This window comes from Procambarus clarkii, chromosome 6, assembly GCF_040958095.1.
Source record: "Procambarus clarkii isolate CNS0578487 chromosome 6, FALCON_Pclarkii_2.0, whole genome shotgun sequence".
Taxonomy (NCBI): domain Eukaryota; kingdom Metazoa; phylum Arthropoda; class Malacostraca; order Decapoda; family Cambaridae; genus Procambarus; species Procambarus clarkii.
Genome location: NC_091155.1, coordinates 37,155,836 through 37,178,629, shown reverse-complemented (window position 1 = coordinate 37,178,629; position 22,794 = coordinate 37,155,836). Strand labels below are relative to the sequence as shown.

At 47.8% G+C, this 22,794-nt stretch overlaps 3 protein-coding genes across 7 annotated transcripts in view; 1 reads left to right on the top strand and 2 right to left on the bottom strand.

Annotated features, from left to right (window-relative positions):
• The window catches only part of LOC123754108 (uncharacterized), a 27,803-nt gene extending 20,391 nt beyond the window's left edge, over nucleotides 1–7,412 (top strand). For all 5 annotated transcript variants that reach the window (XM_045736296.2, XM_045736295.2, XM_069308323.1 and 2 more), the window contains one exon: nucleotides 1,010–7,412. In XM_045736296.2, the coding sequence (XP_045592252.2) occupies nucleotides 1,010–1,068 (59 nt within the window). In that variant the 3' untranslated portion in view covers nucleotides 1,069–7,412. The remainder of the gene's footprint in view (nucleotides 1–1,009) is intronic.
• Nucleotides 1–7,690, bottom strand: part of LOC123754107 (pyruvate dehydrogenase phosphatase regulatory subunit, mitochondrial) — a 118,746-nt gene extending 111,056 nt beyond the window's left edge. The window contains exon 1 of the mRNA XM_045736291.2: nucleotides 7,672–7,690. The gene's annotated coding sequence lies outside the window, so the exon portion shown is untranslated. The remainder of the gene's footprint in view (nucleotides 1–7,671) is intronic.
• The window catches only part of LOC138356032 (uncharacterized), a 21,531-nt gene continuing 4,405 nt past the window's right edge, over nucleotides 5,669–22,794 (bottom strand). Inside the window, exon 2 of the mRNA XM_069311594.1 lies at nucleotides 5,669–6,042. Within this exon, the coding sequence (XP_069167695.1) occupies nucleotides 5,669–6,042 (374 nt within the window). The remainder of the gene's footprint in view (nucleotides 6,043–22,794) is intronic.

Sequence of the window (22,794 nt, the reverse complement as noted above, 5' to 3'; positions counted from 1 at the left end):
ACTTAAACGAACAAATCCACAAGGGCCGTGACGAGGATTGAAACCTGCGTCCGGGAGCATCCCAGACACTGCCTTAATTGACTGAGCTACGACAGGGTAAAACCCCTTGTGGATTTGTTTATTTGATGCATCACGTTAGTGTGATCTCTGTGTGTGTAATACTGTACTTGTTTTAGATTAATTTTAATGTGATGCACAGTGCAGTACCAGTAGTTTATTAATAATTTTTAGCAAGTGCCATTTTCTACCTGTTGTTAGAAGTATAGTATAGCCTTAGTTTTGTAAACTGTAGTGCAAATAATAGCTTTTGGATATATAATAATAGTGGCATGTAGCTTGGTGTACTCGCCTAATTGTGCTTGAGGGGTAGAGCTCTGACTCTTTGGTCCCACCTGGGGGACCTGAGGGGTGTGTATGTGTGGGACTCTTAGCATTAATGATAGGGAAGGAGGCTCCGAGAAGCACAGATATCCATCCACTCTCTTGGTGCTAACATTCCTTGTTCTGTAGGGTTCAAATCTCATCTCTTGTAGTCTCCACTTGGATGTACAGTATAGGTACATGAGTACCGACCTAGTGTCGGTTTTGCTTTGGTATCTTCTTAGCGGTAAAGGATGAGTTCATGTGTTTAATTGTATTATAGCTCTTGTTTTCACTTTTGGGAGCCATTTAGTTACATGTCTTTACACCTTTTCCAGTATTTTGATATGTTTCATCAAAGACAATGCTTACAAGGACACTATGCTTCCCAAGTGCTGTAGTAAGCATTTGCCTGTCAAACTTCATTTCACTTTTTATATTAATTGGTTAACTAATTAATAATGAAGTTGAGCCAAGTAATGGCCTCAGCATGTAGTGGGTTTTGCTCTATTTAAACCAAATAATTCAACATTTATTACAGCAGCAAAATGAGTATTTCTGTATTGATTATTCATTTACATTTTTGTTGTCAATAATTATAAACGTTAATATTTGTTACGTAGTTTACGGTATGTCATTTTGTCGACAGGTCCCGTCATGACTGAGGCCGGGAGAAGCAAGGAATTAACACATGCAGACGAGAAGTAAACGGGATGGGTTAAATTATGGTGTGTTGAGTATGTGGCGTAAAGGACAAGAGATATGTGCAGAAATGTGTTGTAGGTGTTTTGGTTGCTTGAAGCTACATAATTAACAGCAGTGTTATAACACTTGCTAGTCACAGGGTTTTGTATTCACGGTCACCAGTACAATAAGTTTTCACTTTTATCATTGCTTTCATTAATGGTGTTTTCTTTTTGATAATTAACAAATTAGTCAACAAATTTGTTATGCATCACTTTATCAAATGTTTATTTTTAAAAAGAGAGCTTCAGCCACCATAAGAGCCTCACACATTCTTTAAGCCAACTATTTCTGCCATATCGTAATGAGTTATGTACAAGCCTTATGTACTTACCGGGTATGAGAGCAATAGTTCTTTTGCCCCACCTCTTGCTCAGTGATCAACTGCTGTAGAGGTTCCACATCCTACTGGGCTCTCATACATATACATTTCAAGTTACGAGTATTGTAGTTTGTTTTCACCATATCCTAATGCATTCCTCTTGTTCACTATCCTGACACCGACAAAAATATTGCCTCTGTGGCTCATTTCCAAGGCGGCCCAACATGGTGCCTTGTAAACAAATCCACAAGGGCCGTGATGAGAGTTCGTAGCTTGCTTCAAACACACAGCTTAATTACTTTACACTTAATGAACCATTTTCATTTTGTGCAGGTCATTCTATACTTTCTTGTCTTCCACAAAATGTGTACTCATAATCTTTGCATCGTCAATGAATATTGAAAGGAAGGAATGTATTCAATACAAGCCATAAACAAGTGGAACCCTCTTGAAGCAAACATCATTTAAGCCACCTCAATTGACAGCTTCAAAACTAAGTATGACACAACATTAGAATGTTGTGATACTTTAACAAAAAATCTATACACTTGGGTACAGTAATTACATATAGACACATAGACACATAAGGAGATAAAGTCCTTCACAAAACAGACAGACAGAAAGAAAGAAAGATCTAGGAGTTGATCACACCAAACCTGTCTCCTGAAGCCCACATCAAAAGAATGACATCGCCAGTGTATGTGAGGCTGGCTAACATCAGAACTGCCTTCAGGAACCTGTGTAAGGAATCTTTTGGAACCTTGTATATCACTTATGTAAGACCAATCCTGGAGTATGCGGCCCCAGCATGGAGCCCGTACCTTATCAAGCCCAAGACGAAGCTGGAAAGCTCGAAGCTTGGAGGTATGCCACTAGGCTAGTCCCAAAACTAAGAGGAATGAGTTACAGGGAAAGGCTGAGTGAACTACACCTCACATTGCTGGAAGGCAGAAGAGCTCAGGGAGACATGATCACCACATACAAAATTCTCAGGGTAGACAAGGATGGATAATTTAACACGGGTGGTACATACACAAGGGAACACAGGTGGAAGATGAGTACCCAAATGAGCCACAGAGACATTAGAAAGAACTTTTTCAGTGTCTGAGTAGTTAGTAAATAGAATGCACTAGGAAGTGATGTGGTGGAGGCTGACTCCATATACAGTTTCAAATGTGTAATATGATAGAGCCCAGGAATCTGTACACCGGTAGATTGACGGTTGAGATGCGGGACCAAAGAGCCAAAGCTCAACCCCCGCAAGCACAACTAGATGAGTACACACACACATGTATATACATACATATGTGAAATTGTTCATGCAATTTGTAAGACCAAAATTGGAATATACAGCAGCGGTGTGATCATATCTCCAGAAGCACATAAACTAATTGGAACGGGTTTCAAGACGTGGTACCAAGTGACTCCCGGAACACTAACTACAAGGGGAAGCTGGAAGTGTTGAACATACCAAGGTTATAAGATAGAAGGAAAAGAAGATATGATCACTACCTACAAAATTATAATGGAAATCAACAAAATAGACAAAGGCATTTCTTAAACCTGCAACTTCAAGAACAAGAGGTCATAGATTCAAGCTAAGAAACAAAGGTGCCAAAAAATATAAAGTTCTCTTTTGCAAACAGAGTGGTAGACGGATGGAGCAAGTTGCACGAGAAGGCGACGGATGCCAAAACTATCGGTAGTTTCAAAGTATTATATGACAACTACACTTGGGTAATAACAGAAAAATACAGTAGTTATTTCTGGGAGGGATTCCTCGGCAGGCACCAATGCTTAGCTCTGGTGCTACGAAGCCTTTGCTAAACACATCAGGCCTTTGAGACCCATCCCTGGCCTACCAGAAGCCAGGACCAGAATCTGGCTTACTCTACAAGGCAAGGGTAGTTTGGAGACCAGGATTGATATAATTGTGGCCAGGGGTGCTATAACTGTGGCCAGGATTGCTATAGCCATAGCCAGGGTTGGTATAACTGGCTATGGTTGCTGTAACTGTGGCCAGGGTTGCTATAACTGTGGCCAGGGTTACTTTCCCTTCGGTTGGCTTGCATTTTCATGTACCCAACAATATACCTAGTCCAAGGAGATGCAGACTTGTTCCTCGATGACTTGACTTCTTAATTCTTCTCCCTTCTGGGCAGTGAATGAGACACTTCTTGCCTGTGGGGCTTGTTCAAACCTTGTGCTATGCACACTAAAGGTTGGTCTATTGTGTTTGGCGCTGCTCCTGGTGTGAATTATGGTGATTTATCTGTTGCCGTGGGGTGTATTTGAGTAGGATACACGATTTTTTCCAATTTTTGGCTCCTGTGGCCTCCCTGGCTGAATTGGAATTTATTATTGGCTTTGTTGGGACATGATCCACGTGCCAGGCACACTTGCCTGTGTGTGAGACGGTCCAAGTAGCAGGTGGCCCTCATCGCATAGGGTTTCATGGCCTTAAATGTGTTAATGCTTTTGTCATTACAGTTTTACTTTCAGATTCCATATATGACTGTGGTTTCCAGTTTCTTAGGATGAGGATGTGCTTCAGTGTGCTTAAGACACCAATGGCATTCATATTTTTTTTTTTATTTATATATACAAGAGTTCTTACATTCTTGTAAATGTATATTGCGACGATTCACATGGCAGTCATCAACAGGAAATGGAGTGCCTCCTGGAGCTGCTCTTGTCACCAATTGGAGCCCTGTGTGGGTATTAACAAGTGATCACATTTTTGTCATTCGTCGAATGAAGAAAGAGGAACTGCAGTAAGAAGACAGACATGGTGAACAAAAACTAAAGCTGGCAGGTTTACCCGACTTCCTCCCCTCAGCTCCTCCCCACACTCATACCTGCGCCCCTTCACTGCTCCACTACAATCTCCTCCCACCACACATTCACAGCCCAACCCATACTCCACATACCATCTCTCCACTGATTATCATCCAACACCTCACTACCTTCGGGTGGTGGTATGGGTGATGGTTTGGAGTACATTAGGTAATCCTAACCATCTCCCATGTTTACATGTTTATACTAATAATAATGAGCCGTGATGAGGGTTCAAACCTATGCTCTGGTTACTTCCAAGCACATGCCATAGACAACTGGGCCACGACAGGGTAAAAGGTTTGCAATCTAGGATTCTACTGAATTCACAAGGGTTTCCCGAGGCTTCCACTGAAGCCAAACCCGGGTTTCACACAACCCCGCCATGCACTCTGACTCTGTCGTCCAGGTATTCTACCGATGAGGCTTACCTCTTTTAATGCACAGAGAAATCACAGTAACGTGATGCATCAACGAATACATTACGTGATGCATTCATTGATACATCACGTTACTGTGATGTATTGCCCAATTAACACAACTAATCAGACAATTAGCACAGTTGTACTGATTCAACCCATCCCCACCACATGTGAAATTTCGCCTGTACAGAATGCTGATTAGGCTTCTCTTGGAATATTCATGCACCTCATACAAAACAATGAGCATGTTCTTACCTAACTGAGAAGATTCCTTTGTAGGTTACAACCCCACAAACTACAAAATAAATTACCAACCTCATAGGAAAGGAGGATGTCACTTCAACAGAGTCAGAAGATACGTCCACAACTGGAATTATCCAAGACCCAGAATGCTAAGTAACATAGCAAATATAGAAGAATAGGAACCAACAGCCCTATGATATAGTACCCATGAACTAAATCTCAACAATTAGCATCAAAATGACAATTTATGAACAAACACGAACAAACTTCCGGATGAACTGTAAGACGACCACCACCCTCGCCACCACTAACACTCCAACTGGTCCACAATACCGAGAAACTGTAAGACGACCACCACCCTCGCCACCACTAACACTCCAACTGGTCCACAATACCGAGAAACCAGTGACAGCCACCACAAAGAAAAAATATGCGAGCACAGCATATGGCATCATATGCTCTACCATTCGTCACTTCTACCATACATAAATTCACATCACAGTATCATAGTCACCCAGAAATCTAAAGTGGTTGGACCACTTTCAAGACTTCCTTCATCTTTATCCTATCCTTCCATCCGATGCTTACCAGCTCAATGGTCACTGGAATTGGAATTCCTGTTGTCTCTTTTATTCAACCTGTTGGGTTCACGGTCTTTTCTTCTGTGGTGTGTGCCATTTATCTGTCCAGAATCGTTTATAGACAGCTTGCAAGACCCTTGTTATGGAAACTTGAAAGAATCTCAAAACATAATGCTGACTTGCTCTCCCATCTCACATAACAAAGCCACAGATGCTGCACACCATTTGGTAGCGGTGAACTTCAGTTCTGGCTGTGCTACCGTCACAGGCATTTGTCTATTGGGCAGCAGCTGTGGCTGCATTGCAGGATTGGGCTTTACAATATAGGTAATTGCAGCCACTGTACACCAGGTGGGAGCCGATTCCAATTCCCCTCCGTTTCTTGAGGAAGATACGGGTGTCTTCAAACACTTGTCCTGTTTCAGCCAGCTTCCTCTGCTACTTCCGCCCTTCATAGTTGAAAAGTGTTTTGGGTTGGCTTTGGCTTGCTCAGCAGCTGTCTCCATCAGTGGTTCTGGGTCCTCAGCCATTGAGCCTGTAGGTATCCACGAGGTATTGCTTATGGGGTAATTTGGGACTACCCACTCTGTGATTGTGATGAAGACTAAAGGCCCTGAGTCTGGTCCTGGCTTGTGGTAGTGTCTTACAGGTGTTTTTAGCTGATACATAGTGGTTGACCAATCCACACACTAGAAAGTGAAGGGACGACAATGTTTCAGTCCGTCCTGGACCATTCTCAAGTCGATTGTCAGCTCAAGTCATTCACAATTGACTCGAGAATGGTCCAGGACGGACCGAAACGTCGTCGTCCCTTCATTTTCTAGTGTGTGGATTGGTCAACATACTTCAGCCACATTATTGTGACTCATCGCCTGGATACATAATGGGACCAGAGCTAAGCTGTGCGAGCTACTTGAGGCCCACCAGAAAGAGCATTTCATTGCATTCAGGACTTTATTTTTTAATAAAAAAACCATAAGTCTTTAGTGTTAGCATCCCTGAGTGTTTGCATCCCGGTGAATAGCAAGGACCTGCTGTCTTTACAATATAAAGACAGCACGTACAGCAACATTAACGATGATTGTCATATATCTACATAAAGTTAAAGCGACAATCTTCACATAAAGCAGTGGTATAAATGTTTAGGATGACAAAAAAGCCTAGTAATTTCATCGAATTTTATTCCGAGCCAAAAAAACTTCTCCTGGAAATGTGGATGACAACAAGTGTCACCTTTATGAGAACACGTGTTTGGTTCCGGAGATCTCACTTATGCTAATGTTTATGAAGCTCTTTACTGTATTATAGAATAATATATTTTCAATATATACAAATTAAAATGCAATTGTGCAATAGTGTATATAAAAAGTGTATCTATTACTGTACTGTGTATGATAACTTACTGTATACAGGTAGTGAGAGAACGGGAGAACAGCCTGATTGATCACCTTCATCATGATGACGTCGCACTGCATTACATATGTTACCATAGCATTTATTATTGATAATTATATTTCGTATGAAATTCATACATTTAAGTCTGGAATAGCTTGACTGCCAATGTTATCAATCACACTGATGCCTCTGATTGGTTGGTAGACTTGAGAGAGATGAGGCATCGTGGGTTGGATGGAGTGCCAGACAGGCAGCCTCAACTACTTCACCAAAGAATGTGTTGACCAGACCACACACTAGAACGTGAAGGGATGACGACGTTTTGGTCTGACCTGGACCATTCTCAACAATTGACTTGAGAATGGTCCAGGACGAACCGAAACGTCATCGTCCCTTCACTTTCTAGTGTGTGGTCTGGTCAGCATATTTCAGCCACGTAATGGTGACTCATCGTTTGCATACCAAAGAATGTGTTTTTAATTAAGTCTAAGAATAATTTTCAACAATAAATTTATTGTTTTTTTCATCCGTATTTAGATGAGCATTTAGGAAATTTGCAAAAACCAATAACCTGATCAAGCAAATCCTAAATTTTACTATAAGTATTGAATTTGTTGTTCCAATTGAATATCAGAAAACTTGGAACTTTAGAAAACATCTAGCTTATAAGAACCACAGAACAATACCAAAATTTAATTTTGGACATATATATATATATAATATCTTCTATCAAAGTGACCCCCTACACCTCTTAGGTCATACTACTTACCTTCCCTATGATGCAACCCCACAAAAGCTGACTTATGTCCAGGCTACCATCTTACTGCCACATGAACAGAAGGATTAGATGAACAGAACATATAAAACATGCTCAACATTTCTGTCCTATCCGGGAAGTGAAGCCGGGAGCCCAGATTTGTGACACGAGAACGAAGCCAACTGTACTGCGAGATCCTGTAAGTGAGGCCGAGAGTGAATTGGTTAAGTGATATAAGTGGGAGTGTGAGTGTGGGACATTATCTTGTTATCTTGAGGTTATCTTGGGGTTATCTTGAGATGATTTTGGGACTTAGCGTCCCCGCGGCCCGGTCCTCGACCAGGCCTCCACCCCCAGGAAGCAGCCCGTAGCAGCTGTCTAACTCCCAAGTACCTGTTTACTGTTAGGTGAATAAGTACATCAGGGGTGAAGTAAGCTCTGCCCAATTGTTTCCGCCTCAACCTGCCATCGAACCCGGAACCTCGGCACTACGAATCTCGAGCGCTGTCCACTCAGCCATCAGGCCATTACAGCAACGTGATCTCTGACTCCCCGATTGCCTGGTGACGGGTGTAGCTACACCGTCAAGCTGCCCATTCACCTCCACTCCTCCCTCCACATGTTGCACTAATTATGTAGTTGTGGTCATGGTTCCTGTGTCTTGTTCTCCCGTCCTGTGGGTGATGGTGGACCCCATACCCATCCTGTGGGTGGTGGTGGACCCCATACCCATCCTGTGGGTGGTAGTGGAGCCCATACCCATCCTGTGGGTGGTGGTGGACCCCATACCCATCCTGTGGGTGGTAGTGGAGCCCATACCCATCCTGTGGGTGGTGGTGGACCCCATACCCATCCTGTTGGTGGTAGTGGAGCCCATACCCATCCTGTGGGTGGTAGTGGACCCCATACCCATTCTGTGGGTGATGGTGGACCCCATACCCATCCTGTGGGTGGTAGTGGAGCCCATACCCATCCTGTGGGTGGTGGTGGACCCCATACCCATCCTGTTGGTGGTAGTGGAGCCCATACCCATCCTGTGGGTGGTAGTGGACCCCATACCCATCCTGTGGGTGGTGGTGGACCCCATACCCATCCTGTGGGTGGTAGTGGACCCCATACCCATCCTGTGGGTGGTGGTGGACCCCATACCCATCCTGTGGGTGGTGGTGGACTCCATACCCATCCTGTGGTGCTGGTGGACCCCATACCCATCCTGTGGGTGGTAGTGGAGCCTATATCCATCCTGTGGGTTGTGGTGGACCCCATACCTATCCTGTGGGTGGTGGTGGACCCCATACCCATCCTGTGGGTGGTGGTGGCCCCATACCCATCCTGTGGGTGGTGGTGGACCCCATACCCATCCTGTGGGTGATGGTGGACCCCATACCCATCTTGTGGGTGGTAATGGACCCCATACTCATCTTGTGGGTGGTAGTGGACCCCATACCCATCTTGTGGGTGGTAATGGACCCCATACTCATCTTGTGGGTGGTAATGGACCCCATACTCATCTTGTGGGTGATGGTGGACCCCATACTCATCTTGTGGGTGGTAGTGGACCCCATACCCATCTTGTGGGTGGTAATGGACCCCATACTCATCTTGTGGGTGGTAGTGGACCCCATACCCATCCTGTGGGTGGTGGTGGACCCCATACCCATCCTGTGGGTGGTGGTGGACCCCATACCCATCCTGTGGGTGGTGGCGGACCCCATACCCATCCTGTGGGTGGTGGTGGACCCCATACCCATCCTGTGGGTGGTGGTGGACCCCATACCCATCCTGTGGGTGGTGGTGGACCCCATACCCATCCTGTGGGTGGTGGTGGACCCCATACCCATCCTGTGGGTGGTTGTGGACCCCATACCCATCCTGTGGATGGTGGTGGACCCCATACCCATCCTGTGGGTGGTGGTGGACCCCATACCCATCCTGTGGGTGGTAGTGGACCCCATACCCATGCTGTGGGTGGTGAACCCCATTCCCATCCTGTGGGTGGTGGTGGACCCCATACCCATCCTGTGGTGCTGGTGGACCCCATACCCATCCTGTGGGTGGTAGTGGAGCCCATATCCATCCTATGGGTTGTGGTGGACCCCATACCCATCCTGTGGGTGGTGGTGGACCCCATACCCATCATGTGGGTGGTGGTGGACCCCATACCCATCCTGTGGGTGGTGGTGGACCCCATACCCATCCTGTGGGTGGTAGTGGACCCCATACCCATCCTGTGGGTGGTGGTGGACCCCATACCCATCCTGTGGGTGGTGGTGGACCCCATACCCATCCTGTGGTGCTGGTGGACCCCATACCCATCCTGTGGGTGGTAGTGGAGCCCATATCCATCCTGTGGGTTGTGGTGGACCCCATACCCATCCTGTTGGTGGTGGTGGACCCCATACCCATCCTGTGGGTGGTGGTGGACCCCATACCCATCCTGTGGGTGGTGGTGGACCCCATACCCATCCTGTGGGTGGTAGTGGACCCCATACCCATCCTGTGGGTGGTGGTGGACCCCATACCCATCCTGTGGGTGGTGGTGGACCCCATACCCATCCTGTGGGTGCTGGTGGACCCCATACCCATCCTGTGGGTGGTGGTGGACCCCATACCCATCCTGTGGGTGGTGGTGGACCCCATACCCATCCTGTGGGTGATGGTGGACCCCATACCCATCTTGTGGGTGGTAGTGGACCCCATACCCATCCTGTGGGTAGTGGCGGACCCCATACCCATCCTGTGGTGCTGGTGGAGCCCATACCCATCCTGTGGGTGGTGGTGGACCCCATACCCATCCTGTGGGTGGTGGTGGACCCCATACCCATCCTGTGGATGGTAGTGGACCCCATACCCATCCTGTGGGTGGTGGTGGACCCCATACCCATCCTGTGGGTGGTGGTGGACCCCATACCCATCCTGTGGGTGGTAGTGGACCCCATACCCATCCTGTGGGTGGTAGTGGACCCCATACCCATCCTGTGGGTGGTGGTGGATCCCATACCCATCCTGTGGGTGGTGGTGGACCCCATACCCATCCTGTGGGTGGTGGTGGACCCCATACCCATCCTGTGGGTGGTGGTGGACCCCATACCCATCCTGTGGGTGGTGGTGGACCCCATACCCATCCTGTGGGTGGTGGTGGACCCCATACCCATCCTGTGGGTGGTGGTGGACCCCATACCCATCCTGTGGGTTGTGGTGGACCCCATACCCATCCTGTGGGTGGTGGTGGACCCCATACCCATCCTGTGGGTGGTGGTGGACCCCATACCCATCCTGTGGGTGGTGGTGGACCCCATACCCATCCTGTGGGTGGTGGTGGACCCCATACCCATCCTGTGGGTGGTGGTGGACCCCATACCCATCCTGTGGGTGGTGGTGGACCCCATACCCATCCTGTGGGTGGTGGTGGACCCCATACCCATCCTGTGGGTGGTGGTGGACCCCATACCCATCCTGTGGGTGGTGGTGGACCCCATACCCATCCTGTGGGTGGTGGTGGACCCCATACCCATCCTGTGGGTGGTGGTGGACCCCATACCCATCCTGTGGGTGGTGGTGGACCCCATACCCATCCTGTGGGTGGTGGTGGACCCCATACCCATCCTGTGGGTGGTGGTGGACCCCATACCCATCCTGTGGGTGGTGGTGGACCCCATACCCATCCTGTGGGTGGTGGTGGACCCCATACCCATCCTGTGGGTGGTGGTGGACCCCATACCCATCCTGTGGGTGGTGGTGGACCCCATACCCATCCTGTGGGTGGTGGTGGACCCCATACCCATCCTGTGGGTGGTAGTGGAGCCCATACCCATCCTGTGGGTGGTGGTGGACCCCATACCCATCCTGTGGGTGGTGGTGGACCGCATACCCATCCTGTGGGTGGTGGTGGACCCCATACCCATCCTGTGGTGCTGGTGGACCCCATACCCATCCTGTGGGTGGTAGTGGAGCCCATACCCATCCTGTGGGTGGTGGTGGACCCCATACCCATCCTGTGGGTGGTGGTGGACCCCATACCCATCCTGTGGGTGGTGGTGGACCCCATACCCATCCCGTGGGTGGTAGTGGACCCCATACCCATCCTGTGGTGCTGGTGGACCCCATACCCATCCTGTGGGTGGTAGTGGAGCCCATATCCATCCTGTGGGTTGTGGTGGACCCCATACCCATCCTGTGGGTGGTAGTGGAGCCCATATCCATCCTGTGGGTTGTGGTGGACCCCATACCCATCCTGTGGGTGGTAGTGGAGCCCATACCCATCCTGTGGGTGGTGGTGGACCCCATACCCATCCTGTGGGTGGTGGTTGACCCCATACCCATCCTGTGGGTGGTGGTTGACCCCATACCCATCCTGTGGGTGGTGGTGGACCCCATACCCATCCTGTGGGTGGTGGTGGACCCCATACCCATCCTGTGGGTGGTGGTGGACCCCATACCCATCCTGTGGGTGGTGGTGGACCCCATACCCATCCTGTGGGTGGTGGTGGACCCCATACCCATCCTGTGGGTGGTGGTGGACCCCATACCCATCCTGTGGGTGGTGGTGGACCCCATACCCATCCTGTGGGTGGTGGTGGACCCCATACCCATCCTGTGGGTGGTGGTGGACCCCATACCCATCCTGTGGGTGGTGGTGGACCCCATACCCATCCTGTGGGTGGTGGTGGACCCCATACCCATCCTGTGGGTGGTGGTGGACCCCATACCCATCCTGTGGGTGGTGGTGGACCCCATACCCATCCTGTGGGTGGTGGTGGACCCCATACCTATGCTGATTTTGTCGTCAAGTTGCATGTATTATCCTAGATGACATGTTGCAGGAACTGAACCCCATAATTAAATAATTTAGCGACTACAAACCATTGCGAGCTGTTACAAATTGCTCCTTCACTGGTAGACATTTGGGAGCATTCATGTTCTCCTTTTACCATGTTGTTTGTGTGTGTTTAGGTGGGGACGCCATTAAGTTGCTGCATGCTCCGATGTTGGTCTCACGGATGTTGTGAAATTGTTTAGGAAGCCAGGAGTTTGTAGTATGAAATGGAAAACTATTTTGTCTATGTGTTATTTTGTCGTTACTTTCAGAGGTGTACTCACCTAGTTGTGCTTGCGGGGGTTGAGCTGTGGCTCTTTGGTCCCGCCTCTCAACTGTCAATCAACTGGTGTACAGGTTCTTGAGCCTATTGGGCTCTATCATATCTACATTATAAACTGTGTATGGAGTCAGCCTCCACCACATCACTGCCTAATGCATTCTGTTAACTACTCCCACACTGAACAAGGTCTTTCTAACGTCTCTGTGGCTCATGTGGGTACTCAGCCTCCACCTGTGTCCCCTTGTTCGTGTCCCACCAGTGTTGAAGAGTTTATCCTTCTTTACCCGGTCGATTCCTCTGAGGATTTTGTAGGTTGTGATCATGTCTCCCCTTACTCTTCTGTCTTCCAGTGTCGTAAGGTGCATTTCCCGCAGCCTTTCCTCGTAACTCATGCCTCTTAGTTCTGGGACTAGTCTAGTGGCATACCTTTGGACTTTTTCCAGATTCGTCTTGTGCTTGACAAGGTACGGGCTCCATGCTGGGACCGCATACTCCAGGATTGGTCGTACATATGTGGTGTACAAGATTCTGAATGATTCCTTACACAGGTTCCTAAACGCTGTTCTGATGTTAGCCAGCCTCGCATATGCCGCATACGTTATTCTCTTTATGTGGGCTTCAGGAGACAGGTTTGGTGTGATATCAACTCCTAGATCTTTCTCTCTGTCTGTTTCATTAAGTACTTCATCTCCTATTCTGTATCCTGTGTCTGGCCTCCTGTTTCCACTGCCTAGTTCCATTACTTTGCATTTACTCGGGTTGAACTTCAACAGCCATTTGTTGGACCATTCACTCAGTCTGTCTAGGTCATCTTGTAGCCTCCTACTATCGTCCTCAGTTTCAATCCTCCTCATAATTTTTGCATCGTCGGCAAACATTGAGAGGAACGATTCTATACCCTCTGGAAGATCATTTACATATATCAGAAACAGTATAGGTCCAAGGACTGACCTCTGCGGTACTCCACTCGTAACGTCTCGCCAATCTGAGACCTCACCCCTCACACTGACTCGTTGTCTCCTGTTACTTAGGTACTCCTGTATCCAACGGAGTACCTTCCCTTTCACTCCAGCCTGCATCTCCAGTTTTTTTCACTAGCCTCTTGTGTGGCACTGTGTGCGCGCCCGTGCGTGTGTGCGCGCCCATGCGTGTGTGTGTGTGAGCCCGTGCGTGCGTGTGTCAGCCCGTGCGTGTGTGTGTGTGCGCGCCCGTGCGTGTGTGTGCGCGCCCGTGCGTGTGTGTGCGCGCCCGTGCGTGTGTGCACGCGCGTCTCTGGCTCTCAACTACAACTTTCTCACACACCCTGTAACCCTGCCCGACTGCCGCCACCCTGATGGTCACTCTGCCACCACCCTGATGGCCACTACCAGCACCCTGATGGTCACTACCACCACCCTGATGGTCACTACCACCACCCTGATGGTCACTACCACCACCCTGATGGTCACTACCACCACCCTGATGGCCACTACCACCACCCTGATGGCCACTACCACCACCCTGATGGTCACTACCACCACCCTGATGGTCACTACCACCACCCTGATGGTCACTACCACCACCCTGATGGTCACTACCACCACCCTGATGGCCACTACCACCACCCTGATGGTCACTACCACCACCCTGATGGTCACTACCACCACCCTGATGGTCACTACCACCACCCTGATGGTCACTCTCCCACCACCCTGATGGTCACTACCACCACCCTGATGGTCACTACCACCACCCTGATGGCCACTACCACCACCCTGATGGCCACTACCACCACCCTGATGGTCACTACCACCACCCTGATGGTCACTACCACCACCCTGATGGTCACTACCACCACCCTGATGGTCACTACCACCACCCTGATGGCCACTACCACCACCCTGATGGTCACTACCACCACCCTGATGGTCACTACCACCACCCTGATGGTCACTACCACCACCCTGATGGTCACTACCACCACCCTGATGGTCACTACCACCACCCTGATGGCCAGTCTACCACCACCCTGATGGTCACTACCACCACCCTGATGGTCACTACCACCACCCTGATGGCCAGTCTACCACCACCCTGATGGTCACTACCACCACCCTGATGGCCAGTCAACCACCACCCTGATGGCCACTCTCCCACCACCCTGATGGCCAGTCTACCACCACCCTGATGGCCAGTCTACCACCACCCTGATGGCTAGTCTACCACCACCCTGATGGCCAGTCTACCACCACCCTGATGGCCAGTCAACCACCACCCTGATGGCCACTCTCCCACCACCCTGATGGCCACTCTACCACCACCCTGATGGTCACTACCACCACCCTGATGGCCACTACCACCACCCTGATGGCCAGTCTACCACCACCCTGATGGCCAGTCAACCACCACCCTGATGACCACTCTCCCACCACCATGATGGTCACTACCAGCACCCTGATGGTCACTACCACCACCCTGATGGTCACTACCACCACCCTGATGGTCACTACCACCACCCTGATGGTCACTACCACCACCCTGATGGTCACTACCACCACCCTGATGGCCACTACCACCACCCTGATGGTCACTACCACCACCCTGATGGTCACTACCACCACCCTGATGGTCACTACCACCACCCTGATGGTCACTACCACCACCCTGATGGTCACTCTCCCACCACCCTGATGGTCACTACCACCACCCTGATGGTCACTACCACCACCCTGATGGCCACTACCACCACCCTGATGGCCACTACCACCACCCTGATGGTCACTACCACCACCCTGATGGTCACTACCACCACCCTGATGGTCACTACCACCACCCTGATGGTCACTACCACCACCCTGATGGCCACTACCACCACCCTGATGGTCACTACCACCACCCTGATGGTCACTACCACCACCCTGATGGTCACTACCACCACCCTGATGGTCACTACCACCACCCTGATGGTCACTACCACCACCCTGATGGTCACTACCACCACCCTGATGGTCACTACCACCACCCTGATGGCCAGTCTACCACCACCCTGATGGTCACTACCACCACCCTGATGGTCACTACCACCACACTGATGGCCAGTCTACCACCACCCTGATGGTCACTACCACCACCCTGATGGCCCAGTCAACCACCACCCTGATGGCCACTCTCCCACCACCCTGATGGCCAGTCTACCACCACCCTGATGGCCAGTCTACCACCACCCTGATGGCCAGTCTACCACCACCCTGATGGCCAGTCTACCACCACCCTGATGGCCAGTCTACCACCACCCTGATGGCCAGTCTACCACCAGCCTGATGGCCAGTCAACCACCACCCTGATGGTCACTACCACCACCCTGATGGTCACTACCACCACCCTGATGGTCACTACCACCACCCTGATGGCCAGTCTACCACCACCCTGATGGCCAGTCAACCACCACCCTGATGGCCACTACCACCACCCTGATGGTCACTACCACCACCCTGATGGCCACTCTACCACCACCCTGATGGTCACTACCACCACCCTGATGGTCACTCTCCCACCACCCTGATGGCCACTCTACCACCACCCTGATGGTCACTACCACCACCCTGATGGTCACTCTCCCACCACCCTGATGGTCACTACCACCACCCTGATGGTCACTACCACCACCCTGATGGCCACTCTACCACCACCCTGATGGTCACTACCACCACCCTGATGGTCACTACCACCACCCTGATGGTCACTCTCCCACCACCCTGATGGCCACTACCACCACCCTGATGGCCAGTCTACCACCACCCTGATGGCCAGTCTACCACCACCCTGATGGTCCAACAGGAGGGGGGGGGGCGAGGTCTGGCCCTGTATGACGCATATGACAACAATGGTCTCAATGTTCCGTTGTATCCGAACACCTTCCCCGTGTCCGAATTCTTTCTTGGTCGTATGTAAGTTGTGTCTGGGGGTGGTGGTGGGGGAGAGACAAGTGTCTGGGGGTGGTGGTGGGGGAGAGACAAGTGTCTGGGGGTGGTGGTGAGGGAGAGACAAGTGTCTGGGGGTGGTGGTGAGGGAGAGACAAGTGTCTGGGGGTGGTGAGGGAGAGACAAGTGTCTGGAGGTGGTGGTGAGGGAGAGACAAGTGTCTGGTGGTGGTGGTGAGGGAGAGACAAGTGTCTGGTGGTGGTGGTGGGGGAGAGACAAGTGTCTGGGGGTGGTGGTGAGGGAGAGACAAGTGTCTGGGGGTGGTGGTGGGGGAGAGACAAGTGTCTGGGGGTGGTGAGGGAGAGACAAGTGTCTGGAGGTGGTGGTGAGGGAGAGACAAGTGTCTGGTGGTGGTGGTGAGGGAGAGACAAGTGTCTGGGGGTGGTGGTGAGGGAGAGACAAGTGTCTGGGGGTGGTGGTGAGGGAGAGACAAGTGTCTGGGGGGTGGTGGGGGAGAGACAAGTGTCTGGTGGTGGTGGTGAGGGAGAGACAAGTGTCTGGTGGTGGTAATGAGGGAGAGACAAGTGTCTGGAGGTGGTGGTGAGGGAGAGACAAGTGTCTGGGGGTGGTGGTGGGGGAGAGACAAGTGTCTGGGGGTGGTGGTGAGGGAGAGACAAGTGTCTGGGGGTGGTGAGGGAGAGACAAGTGTCTGGTGGTGGTGGTGAGGGAGAGACAAGTGTCTGGTGGTGGTGGTGAGGGAGAGACAAGTGTCTGGGGGTGGTGGTGAGGGAGAGACAAGTGTCTGGGGGGTGGTGGGGGAGAGACAAGTGTCTGGGGGTGGTGGTGAGGGAGAGACAAGTGTCTGGGGGTGGTGGTGAGGGAGAGACAAGTGTCTGGGGGTGGTGAGGGAGAGACAAGTGTCTGGGGGTGGTGAGGGAGAGACAAGTGTCTGGTGGTGGTGGTGAGGGAGAGACAAGTGTCTGGGGGTGGTGGTGAGGGAGAGACAAGTTGTCGGAAAATCCGACACCATTTAATAATCATACAGATAATAGCTGTATTGTATAAACAAGTTACCCATAGAAAACGTAACTTGTAGTGGAATTACCGTCTAAAGAAAACGGGATATCATCACCACATACCATTATAAATTCACCAGCTATTCTGCTGGGAATTGTTCTTAAATACATTAGTCTTTGGACTTTACCATCATAAAAAATCTTATATAAGTTAACTTAATTATCAATATTAAAGTAGAGTAAATGTGACCCTTCTATCACTTTCTGACATGTGGACAATGTAAGCCAGGCGTCAGAGTGAGGAAGGGGGGCAGCCATTGTTGTGTCACCTCCGAGACGTGTGGAGCAAATTTGGCTCCTATCATATCTGGACAATGTCGGCCAGGCGTCAATAGTATGGAGTGTTAGATGCAGCCATTGTTGAGACTAGACCAGAGGCTCACACGGGAGCAAATTTTGCTCCTGTTAAATTTACTTGGACGTAGTGTTATGGAAACTAAAAGTGTACCATTATCAACACGCTGTCTACAAATTCAAGTTAAGTGTTCTTTCCGAAACCCATTATCTATCATTAGTGGCCATTAATGTCATTATATAGGGTGAACAAGTTAGAGCACGACATAGCCTCAAACTAAAGGTAATTAAGCCAGGTCTTTATTGTTCCATGTACAGTATTTTCTCTGATATAACTTGTCATATATAGGTATCTGGCTTTACAGCTAGCGCCCTTTTGACAGGTCAAGACGAGGAAGCAAGATTTTGTGCACCAGTTACTGGGTGATGGAAGCTACCTCAAAGAGGATAATTTGGTGTCTACACCCTAGTTATACCTGGTGGACTAACCTGCTGTACTATAAGATAAGGAACCTTTTCAATGTATGTAGTTAATACTGTAGTTTGATTGGCTGCATATATATAAATATAAACCCCCCCTAATGTGTAGAGGATCGATTTGTGAGATTATGAGATTATTGCAGAAATACAGTCCACTTATCATTATACAAATTGCTATCGAAGTATATAAATTAACGTAAATATAAATTCATATAAATTAAATAAATATAAATCTCACAGGTCGGTTCCCACATTATTTGGTCATCTTAGTACCGGATGAACCAGTTAACCAGTGGATTCATTAAATAAACTAGTGCAGTGTTATTTAAACAAAGCCAGTCAAGACGGCGGCGTTGCCTCGAACGAGTTCACAGCCCCGCTCAGTTCAGATCTGCCTCATCAGCAGTTTCAGGGACACCCACAGATATTTGGTGGCGTGTTATTCTGTGAAATGACAGCGCTAATATAGAAGCCAGCCAAATTAGTGACTGTGTCTTCGCGAGATTGTTCACGGATTTCGTGGTGTTAAATTTCGCGAGAGATTATCTACGAATTTTGTGGACTTTATTTCGCGAGGTCACTAATAATATTTAATACTTCTTGATAATATTAGAAGTTTCATAGAGGCTAATTAAGAGGCTATTATCAATAATTGTGTATATTATTTCTCCAAAATAGAGAATCATTTAATATATATTGCACTAGTGATCACAGTATAATATTTACTAATTGCCAACCCACAACAGGGTAGGATAAAACCATTGACTAGTTGAACTATTATTGCTCATCCTAGTCCCATTATTACTATAGTCAGTTGTATTATATTGATCAACCTAACACCATTAATGAATGGTCCAGACCCTATTTTGGGTGTAATTTTTATCAACTCGAGTTGAGTTGTATATATAATAATTTACTTATGATCATTACACCTTTGAGTGATTAATTAGTGTCTCTACCATCCTAGGGTGATATAGAAGAGCTAACCTAAAGGTACTTCCAGTGACACTGGTTTATCACTCAAATCATTAGTGTGTATGATTGTATATATATAATGTGTATTAATTTTAAGTGCTAACCTCTAGTAGAGGTAGGATTATTGCCTAGTGAGTGCAAAATTAACCCTAGGCTACCATTAGTACTTGCTCACAATTTATGAGCAGCCCAAGTACAAGTCACCATGACTAATCCACAGAAAGCAAAGCGTGCTTTAATAGCAAGCAAACGCTAACTAACAAGAGATCTCAACCAATATGAACAGTTGTTATATGAGCCTGTAATTAATTATCATCGGTTGAAAATACCACTGTTACAGATTCAAACCCAATTGCATCTATTGAAAGCAAATAGGAAATCTTACCAAAATCAGGTCCACGACGACGTAGTAGTTGAAGATGTGGAACCATTCCTGTCTGACCTAGCACAATATGAAGAAGAAACTCAAGCCAGGTTGGAACATTTACACAGGATAATTGAATCAGAACAAATAGCAAGTACATAAAATAAAGTAGATAATGTTATGGATGATCTGGATCTTTTTGAGAATAAAGGTCAAGCCAGATTAGATCCTTTAATCAACAAGGATAAAGCTTCACCCAGTAAAGCTTCACCCACTACAGCTTCACCTAATATTATACCACCAGAAATTAAGCAGTTTTCAGACAATTTATCCACAGTCTCTGTGGATTCTGAAAACCCAATACCTGAGGCCACTAAGTTAACATGCCTCCAAGCTAGAGGTGAAGCTGAACCAGTAGTAGAAAATGTAAATGAAGATAGCGACAGCACTAATTTCCCAGTCCAGCCTCCTAGGAATAATGCTGGCAATGAGAAAACTGTCATACATCTAGTACTACAATTGCTGGATTTACCTCAACCTGATCAGACTGCTGACTCATTACAATCCTTCAGCATGGAGTTTGAGTCACTACTAAGAACATTCAGTCTTAAGGTTGATATAACTACTAGTGAATGGATGACCAAAGTAGTCCTTCAACGAAAATTGTCCAGCGATATACTAGATGAATTATATGCACATCAACATAACACCATCCTGACAGTACAGGACATCACTGAAGGTTTACATTCCATCATAAACAAACGACGTGCAAATGAGGAAGTTAAAGCCTCATGCAAGCCTTCAGAAATAGAAAATAAGAGTCAATTAAAGGGTAAAACAACTACCCCAAATAAACATCAGTCAATTACTCTAACATCAAGTTGCAGAAAATCTGACAATGCAGCAGCATCCTCCAAGCCTACTGTTACTAGTTCACCCAAACCGGTAACTTCCAAACGTGCAGTAGGCTGGGGGACATGTATGTTCTGCAAAAAGAAACATTCAACATACTGTTGTGCTAATTATCCAACCAGAGACATTCGTATGGAGCGACTCCAGGAATTAGGGAGATGTGCAAGGTGTCTCAAGTCACACAACATAGACTATTGTGATACCCAATTCAACACCTGTAACAGGTGTAGAAGAGGTAAGCACCATGCAGCACTGTGCAAATATACGAAATTAACGTCTCCAAACCCCAAGGTGGAAGATAGCATTCCCACCACAGTACAGTACTGCAAGGTGCAACAAACAAAGAGTGTCCAATCGGCAAAGTCTAAAGGTAATACGACTTTGCCTACTGCCCAAATTACCATCCTGAATAAGAGGGCCAAGGTCCATACCCGTGGGTTGTTTGACCAAGGATCCCAGAGAACATATATCACTAAAAAGTTGGCAGATGAACTACAATTAAGGCCTGTAGCCCAGATGTCATTCAATATCTCAGGGTTTGTAACAAATGCAGGACCTCAAGTCTACCAGGTGGTACAACCATCAGTACGTTTAGGCAGGTACGTCTGTCGAGTACAAGCCATTGTGGTGGACAAAATACCAGTAGACCTACAAGTTCAAGGTCTGAGAGCAACAGCCAAATTCCTGAGAAATAGAGGAATAAAATTGGCAGATAATATTAAGTCTGATCACCTCACCGACTTCGGTCTCCTTGTAGGGACAGACTATTGTCATCGATTCATCGGTAGCCCTACTAAATATCAGGGTATAACCATGTTAAACTCTGCAGGAGGTAAATTACTCTCAGGCCCAGTATCAAGCCTGAGGAGACCTATGCCTGCAGATAAACAATACCAGTAGAAACCTAAATTTGTCAGCTGATTATATTTCTCCAGTAGCATTATACTAAGGAGATTACAGCTGACTATACCAACAGAGGTTGATGTTAGTATCATCATTTGAAGCTGAAGATGAGTTCATGAGGCCTCAGTGGCAAATCAGTGAACAGTAGCCTAAAACAGCTACAAGTCACTGCGACCAATGTCACTGAACCCACTGCAGTCTCAGAACCATACTTTACTTTAATGATGAGCTATTCAATCTTCTGAATCAATTAACTAAATTAAACCCCAACAAATTTGATGACTGATTTGATACATTTATTATTTAATCAAGATGTATTCCATGGGCCTCAGTGTTTATATATCAGTGACCAGTTACCTGAAGAAACTTCAAGTTATATCTAATGTCACTGATCTCACTGCAGTCCCTGAATCATACTTGACTGTAGTACTTGATCACATCCAGTCTTCTGGGTTAAATAATATGTAATTAGGCTTGAATATTAGCCTTTCAAGAGTTGACAGGGAAATGAAATTGCATTAGACTTCTAACCTCTGCAACTCTAGTACGGGACATCCGTCCTGTACGAACAGACACACAAATGTGTGATTACTAACTACTAACATCAAATTAATTTAATAATTCGAAGGAGGAGTATCGGTGTTCGTCTGTTCTAATTAGGACTTCGACCCGTGAGCAGCCCCTGGGGAATTATGTCGGAAAATCCGACACCATTTAATAATCATACAGATAATAGCTGTATTGTATAAACAAGTTACCCATAGAAAACGTAACTTGTAGTGGAATTACCGTCTAAAGAAAACGGGATATCATTACCACATACCATTATAAATTCACCAGCTATTCTGCTGGGAATTATTCTTAAATACATTAGTCTTTGGACTTTACCATCATAAAAACATCTTATATAAATTAACTTAATTATCAATATTAAAGTAGAGTAAATGTGACCCTTCTATCACTTTCTGACATGTGGACAATGTAAGCCAGGCGTCAGAGTGAGGAAGGGGGGCAGCCATTGTTGTGTCACCTCCGAGACGTGTGGAGCAAATTTGGCTCCTATCATATCTGGACAATGTCGGCCAGGCGTCAATAGTATGGAGTGTTAGATGCAGCCATTGTTGAGACTAGAC